This window comes from Rhinichthys klamathensis, unplaced genomic scaffold (genome assembly GCF_029890125.1).
Source record: "Rhinichthys klamathensis goyatoka isolate OS25496 unplaced genomic scaffold, OSU_Roscu_1.1 h1tg000176l_1, whole genome shotgun sequence".
Taxonomy (NCBI): domain Eukaryota; kingdom Metazoa; phylum Chordata; class Actinopteri; order Cypriniformes; family Leuciscidae; genus Rhinichthys; species Rhinichthys klamathensis.
The window spans coordinates 957,501-965,563 of record NW_026606705.1 but is presented as its reverse complement, the minus strand read 5'-3'; the positions used below and the strand labels follow the sequence as shown (position 1 = coordinate 965,563).

General features: G+C 37.9%; 1 protein-coding gene across 1 annotated transcript in view; it reads right to left on the bottom strand.

The window, feature by feature from the left end:
* Positions 1–1,254: 1,254 nt before the first annotated feature.
* Positions 1,255–8,063, bottom strand: part of msto1 (misato mitochondrial distribution and morphology regulator 1) — a 15,537-nt gene continuing 8,728 nt past the window's right edge. The window contains exons 10-14 of the mRNA XM_056260223.1: positions 6,977–7,108; positions 6,383–6,567; positions 4,973–5,077; positions 4,774–4,886; positions 1,255–1,519 (exon numbers count right to left, since the gene is read on the bottom strand). Of these exons, the coding sequence (XP_056116198.1) occupies positions 1,266–1,519; positions 4,774–4,886; positions 4,973–5,077; positions 6,383–6,567; positions 6,977–7,108 (789 nt within the window). The 3' untranslated portion in view covers positions 1,255–1,265. The remainder of the gene's footprint in view (positions 1,520–4,773; positions 4,887–4,972; positions 5,078–6,382; positions 6,568–6,976; positions 7,109–8,063) is intronic.

Here is an 8,063-nt window from a genome sequence, read left to right as displayed (position 1 = left end):
GTTTATGTTAAGTATTCCTGTATTTAGACGGTTTAAACTAAGCACAAAGTGTCGAATAAAGGTTAAATATGAAAATACTCACAGGAATAATATGAATCAGCAGCACTTGTAGCCATGTGCAAGCTTGAGCTCCCGTCGCGTCCACGTACCAACGGTTACGCTCATTAATATCATGATTAATATTAATTAGACAGTGTTGACGCTCCTTAACATTTCGATTACATTTCTTTATCAAACAGCGCTGTCAGTGAGAATAAAATAATATATTTAAACAAATTTTTTTTTTTACTCACCTTCAAAGCTACCAACGATGATCATATAAGCAATGTACTATCGCATTTGCAGATTGATATCCAAATGTTTAAAATATATATATATATTTTTTCTTCTTCTAACAAACATCTGGATATTAAAATGGAATAAAACGGCACAATGAAAATAACTAGCTAGGTTAACCGAGTATGTTTAAAGTCGAAAGATATCAGCATCACTTTCTCCGAAGCGGATTAAGACCTGTTTTTCCGTTTGTTCATGTGACGTTTGACACAAAAACTATTCGAAATCAATATATAAACAAGTCTCAATTTTATAAGTAAATATTTTCTTCATACCCAGATCACATTATTCAACCAAAATAAAATGGTTTTATTAAACAATTATTTGATTAGGGTGCATATCCATTCTGAATAATAACCGTTAACTTTAATGAAGGGTATAACAACAGGCAAATTTGATAATTAAGCAATAATTTATATGAAGGATAACTATTTCATTGGGAGTTTTACACAGTTAAGCTCTAAAAAAAGCAGGTTCGATGAGGTTTACATCTAGTGCTGTGCAACGATTAATGCATCCCAAATAAAAGTTTGTGTTTACATAATATGTGTGTGCGGTGTATAACTATTTTGTATATATAAATACACACACATGCATGTATATATTTAAGAAAATGTTGTTATTTATATTTATATATAATATAAATGATATATAAATATAGTATAGTATATACATGCAAATATTTCTTAAATAAATACATGCATGCGTGTGTATTTATATATACAAAATAATTATACACGATACACACACACACATATATTATGTAAACAAACTTTTATTTGGGATGCGATTAATCGTTGCACAGCACTAATACTTCTCACAGTCTTTCTTCTAAATGTTCGTGCTGTTCTGAAGGGTGATGGAGCTCATATCCCATGATTCCCCGAGGGAGCGGCGCTGAGCGACTGATGATCGGTGAAGAGCATCCCTCAGTTGTCCTCGTCGTCCTCGTCGGAGGAAGAGCGCGAGCGGTCCTGGCGGTAGCAGAGCGCGAGGTTGCGGAGCTGCTCCAGGGACTCACTGAGCTCGCTGAACTCGGGCCCGTGCGAGAGGAAGCTCGGGGTGACGCGCCGCAGGTCCAGCGCTGAACACATCTTCTGCAGCTCAGACAGCTGGAGACCCACGGCAGGACCCGACTGGAGACTCGTCAGCACCGGGACACCGGAGACCCGCTGAGAGCCGGCTGGGAGAGACACGGGAAGAAGACGAGAACTGGAGTTAGACAGGGACGGACAGAGAGAGAGAGAGGCTGATGTTACGGGTTCAATACAAATATTGACCTTAAAGGGCCACTCCACCCATTTGCATTAAGCTTTCCATTGTTAGAAACCCAGTCATACTATTGAATGGTCGTCCAACACTCTCATTTTCCCCTGAGACGAGAGAAATACGCTATTTCCCTTAATATTTACCTTAATTAAATCGTCATTTTACGTCATTGTCGGAGGAAGTGTAAGAGATTTCTGTAGAGACTACAAGCACTAGTTCCCGCCCTTTCAAACCCGCCCATCGGGGTTTGGACCTAATGCGCTAACAGTGCGTTTGATTTCACCGGCAGAAACTTTTTGAAAATGTATAAACAGACAAATCATAGGAGATGTGTTGCTTTACAGCAGACGACTATGTCAGTGTGTGTTCTCAGTAGCCACTAGCTGCTAATAGAGTCGAGTCAGAACGAACCTGACCTCCAGGCAAATGCGTTTAGCGCTACTAGCACTGCTAGTTCCAGACGTTCCTGGCTGTTCGTCGTCATCATCTGGCAAGGTAAATATCGACGGAATTGCGGTTTTCACAAGCGCGGGTCTCTTCAATCCTAATGGCGTGTTCACACCGAACGCGAAGTGGATTACAAACAAAGTCAATGCAAAGACGCGAATAGACGCACAGGGTCGGCGCCACGAGGGGGCCCCAGGGGGCCTGGCCCGGCCACCTCGGTCACTGTGCCCCCTCACCTCTGGTCAGCACATCACCCTCCCTCGGAAAGCGATTTCAGCCGCTGAGACTCAGCAACAGGCACACTACCACTGTGCCCTCTTATGACATATAATTAACTTAACTACACATTTATATATAGAGGCCTATATAGAAAAAACTATTTTGTAAATTAATTTAGTTTTACCTTGATTAAATCAGCTTTGCAACTTTGCATTTGCGACAGGCGATTAACTAAATTACGTCACTAGCAGCTGAAGAAAATACGCAACGAATGAAAAGACCTCGTTCTGAGAAAGTTTAACACTTCCACTCGTCGACTGCAGCTTTTCTAAAGGGATGTGTTTTTGCTTTTTTGTCTTTGTTACTAATATGATTGATTATATAGCCAGTCAGGGGTGGCGCCAGAGAATTTTTAACGCAGTTGCTGAGGGGGTGCTAGATCATTGACAAGGGGAGCTGCGCAATTATATATTATATATTTATACTATTAATAAATGAGCAAAACTTGGCCACTCAATATTTAATATTCAATTATTTTAATTTTCACAATTAAAGTTTTCATTTTACTAAATTGAACAAGCACAACATTCAGCATTCAATCAAATATTCTTAAAGATTTATTATTAATAATGTTATTTCAACATAATATCTCCTTATTTCGACATAATATGTGTGCGTGCATAAAGCAAGATGCTTGCAAATCCGGTGACAGGTGATTTTTATTAATAAAATATTTTTTTTCTGTGTCAGCTGCAAGATGAGGTTGACGATCACCATCTCCGTGAACGCGCCTATTCACATATTGGATTACATAACCAGGGAGTAACCTAGGCTATTTCTTTTCGTTTTGAATTGTTTCGTTTAAAGACACTTCAAGCTTTATATATTTCTCATCTGTGAGGCATATGCTGAGTTTTGGTTAATTTATGATGAGATGCGCTCCAGTTCACGTGCAATACAAGTGATCGCGCAGGCGCCTCCATGTCATGATTATATTGTCTGCTATATTTGCTATCCAGGCAATTGGTTGATGAAAAATGTATTAAAATTAAGATACAATTTATACAAAACGAAATTCACTTTAAAGAAAGGCTCTCTACAAAACAAAACGTACATTGCCTCTTACATTGAGTGGGTCAAAATCATTTCTGACCCACTCAATGTCTCCCGATATATACATCCTATCTTACTCATGCTGTTAACTTTTCATAATCAACAAAAATGGAAAAATATTCCATACAATAAAATATAATAAAATATATATAAATAATATTGTAACAAATATAAAACTAAATGCGCTTATTTAATGGCTACAACACGTATAGTAGGCCTTTTTGTACGAATTCCTGCACATTAATTTAATTCTGAATTTTGCACTCGTAAGTTGAAAGGCATTTTTTTGTGTATAGTAACACATATCTGCAACATTTATCAAGTTCACGGATATTGTGCATGCATTTATTAATCATTATGATACTAAAATCATAATAAAGTGCTGTACTATGTGCAAAAAAATCAGATCATAAGCCAAGAATATTGACGCAACGCGTTTAATTAGCCTACACATAAAGCATTTTCCTCCCAGGAAAACCATTATAAGAACGCTTGGTTTAATGCAGATTAGAATGTCCCAGCAGTTGTTATGTCGAAATAACGAGATACGATGTCGAAATAACAGATAGGCCTATATGCCGAAATAATATTATGTTGAGTGGCTCTGTATCGTCGCGTCGGGTATGGTGGCATGATGGGGTTGTTGTTTTTTAATTAAAAGTGTGTGTATTGTTATTATTATTATTTTTGAGGGTGGGAGAGGTAGGCCCCCCCAGTGACACATCGAAGCCCCCTCGTTCCGTATGTCCTGGCGCCGACCCTGTAGACGCATCATTCACGCCGGGCGTTGCGAATGACGAGAATTGGGCGACGCGTTTGCCGCGAATGTCTTCCGCGCAAGTTGAAAAATTTGAACTCGAGCGAATGTTCAAGCGTCTAACTAGACGCGTATTTGACGCTCTATTCGCGTTCGGTGTGAACACACCATAAGGGGTTGGGTTCGAAATCTTCTGGATTGAAATGTAGTAGTGGGAGTGGCCTGCGGAGCTGAGCATTGCAATGCACTATGGGGATTGTTGTCTACAATCCACAAGCACTAAAAAAGTCATTTTCTGCCTTTTATCGACCAAGAAGGACCCAAATTAGACATTTATGCTACTATTCTACTACATATATGACCCACTTTCAATACATATTCATGTCTCAACCGGTGGAATTACCCTTTAAAGGGATAGTTCACCCAAAAATATAGATTAAAAATGATCTCATGATTTACTCTCCCTCAACTCATCCTATATGACTTTCTTTTTTCAGACGAACACAATCAGAGTTATATTAAAAATGTCCTGGCTCTTCCAAGCTTTATAATGGGTGTGAATTGTACCTGAGATTTTGAAGCCCTAAAAAGTGTATTTGAAACCCTGATCTTGATTATCGAGCGGCACTCACTGTCAGCGGGATCAGACTGGTTCTGGAGGAAGCCCTGCGGACCCAGAGCCGGACTGAAGATCTGTGGGAACGGAGGCGTGAGTTTACTGGGACTGGACAGCAGCTGCACCGCCCTGCACACACACACACACACACACATCGGACTCAGACCAACGACAGCCGCTCAGAGCCGTACGGTTAGTGTGTGTCGATCACTCACAGAGGGGATGATGGGTAACGTGACCTGACGTACGTCGCCAGCACGTCTTCTCCAGAGCACTCGTAGTGCAGAGGACTGGGCGGCTCCACACCCGGGAGAACAGCACTGGGGACAATAATACTATTAGCATCGCAACAACAATATTATTATAGATTTGAAATACATTTTCATGTGCAATAGAAAAAAAACTCAGTATTTTACATTGATATTCAATACCACCTCTTTTCTTAGTCTTCTAACTAATATTCAAAGAGTATTATTGGTAACACTTTACAATAAGGTCTCATTAGTTAACATGAACTAACAATGTGCAATATTTTTATTCATCTTTGTTAAAGTTAGTTAGTAAAAAATCTAATTGTTAAAAGTTTGTTCATATTTGATCGCACCACTGTTAACTTGAATGTGAACTAAATGTAGAAATTTGCATTAAGATTTAATAAATGCTGTGGAATTATTGTTCATTCATTGTTCATGTTAACTAATGAAACCTTATTGTATAGTTTTACCATATTATTTATATACCATTATAGTTTTTAAATAGCTTTTATCTTTAAATTTTACTTTATTTTTTTAGTCATATTAATGTATTAATATTACCATTTAGATTAATTTATTTTCAGTTCAGTTTCAGTTTTATTAATGCTTAAACTTATTTTACTTGGTTTCCAAGGCAACATTTCTAATTTTAGTCTAGTCTTTCATCAAATACTTTAATTTTATTTCAGCCTTATTTCAATTAACAGAAATATTAATCATTTCATTTCGTGGGTACAGCATTTTAAAATGAATTAAATTGCATTTTTAATTACAATTCAATTCCTAAATTGTAAAGGTAACAAATATGGTGCAAAATCTGAATTTTAAGAAGCAGAATTTAAATGAAACAACACTAACATGAATGAATATAATTGCTGTTTTTTAAGTTGGCATGAAATAAAAATTTCTAAATGCATGTTATTGATTTTATTGTGAACAATTTGTCCATGGATATATATAAAAAAAATTTGACCGAATAATGTTTAATGAAAATGTCATACTCAATCACTTAAACCCCGCCCCTTTCTTATGAGTGCCACGCCCACATCTCAACATCCAATCAACAACTGATGCACAGAACCAGGTCCCGCCCAACTTATTTTTAATTTTTGATAATCCGTTGGATGTATTTCACAATGCAGAAGAAAAGATCTCGAGTCGCTACTTCCATTTTATCACAATGTTTGAAATAATAATAATTGTGGCTTGCTTTCGTTTTGACAGTAATAATGTATTAATAACTAATTACATTTATTAAGGAATAATGTTTTAATGTTCCTTTAAAACTAATGCTGCTCAACACCAGGAAATTTGGAGGTTAAACGAACAAACTACAGCTAAATATAACACTAAAATCGTCAGTCCTCTCACCTGACTAACCTCTGCCCGTCTAAACCTCTCAGAGTCACCGATTGGCCGAAACAGCGCCCGTCGCCGAGCTCAGGACACGCTGAAAGGGGTTTCCACGGTAACGCATCCGAAAAGGCATCCAGAGCCTCAGGGAGGCAGCTGCCGTGCATCATGGGAAACGGCACCGAGCCATACGCTGAAACCACCTGCAAAACACAGTCGCATGAAGTCAGGAACGACGTCATTTCACACTAAATCAGGTCAGAGAATCACAGTTTTGGTTTAAAACTAAGATCACGATTCTCCCACGATTCTGGACACACAATAACATGTCATTTACCAGAGGTTCTGACAAAATGTAAATTGCTGCAGTTTATGTAAAAAGTTTAATGAATCTGAATTAATTATTTTAAAAAATGTGTTTGAATGAATGATTCAATAGTTCACTCATGAAGACTTCATTGTTTCATTACTGGATGAATCTGCGTTTTTTGAATGAATCTCTTGAGTGAATGATTCAATAATAAATTAGAGTAAAAATGAGCTGTATTGTTATAGTTCTCATCCTTGGTGTGAACAGATCTGTACACTAACAGGAGTGTGTGTTAAACGCACCTTCCTCCCCGAGGCGGTCAGGGCGTCCGACAGCTGCCACATCACTGAACCGCCCGTTCCCAACCTATACGGCACCGTCATGCAGTCCAGAGCCAGAGCCAGCACTGAGCCGGAGTGGAACCACAGCGCCGGCTGGGGGGGGGGGAGAGAGGGAGAGAGAGAGAGAGAGAGAGAGAGGGGGAGAGAGAGGTGAGGTTGAGACAGAGATGCACTTTCTCCTACAATGTGAAGCGTTCAAAGACACAAGGAACCTTTACTTTAACAAATTTAACTATATAATCCCAAATTTCAAAGACCGGAATGAAATTTCTAAATTAAACTTTCTCCTGGGAGAAGGAGACAGAACTTGGGGGGGGGGGAGATCAGCAGATACTGTATAAATGAAAGATCAGTGTTATTTTATTTTCAGAGGATCTTTAGACATTCTGATCTACAGCACATAGAGGATATATTTTTATTATTTATATATAATATGCTGATGCTTTGGCAACATTGTGTTACACAGTCATGCTAATAAAGCTCATTTGAAATTGAAAATGGAAAACTTGAGAGAGAGAGAGAGAGAGAGAGGGGGGGGTCATCAGATACTGAATAAATGAAAGATCAGTGTTGTTTTAGTATCACTGATCAGTGTTAATACTTGGAATTAATTTTATTTGAACATTTTCCGCTTTTATTTTAACTGTAGTTAACGTTTAGTAACGTTTTTTTTTTATAAATTTTTGTTTTTGTAAAAAAAAAGGCTAGTTTTTATTAGGGATGCATCGAAATTACGGCTACTGAATTTTTTTGGCAGAAACAGCTATTATCGGTTTCGGGCCAAAATGGTGTTGGAGAGCCTTTAATCTGGACAATTATGGTGTTAAATAAGGATTATTTTAAGGCTTTTTAATTTTTTTGTCTTTTATTTAAGTAGGGATGCACCGATATGAAAATTTGGGCCGATACTGATAACCGATAATTCTTTGGATTTGAAAGCCGATAACCGATATTTTGGCTGATATTTATATTTTTTGAGAGCCTCATTACAAAAACAAAACTCTCACCATTAAAAGCCATGTCCAAAAGCACACAGTTATGATGTTCT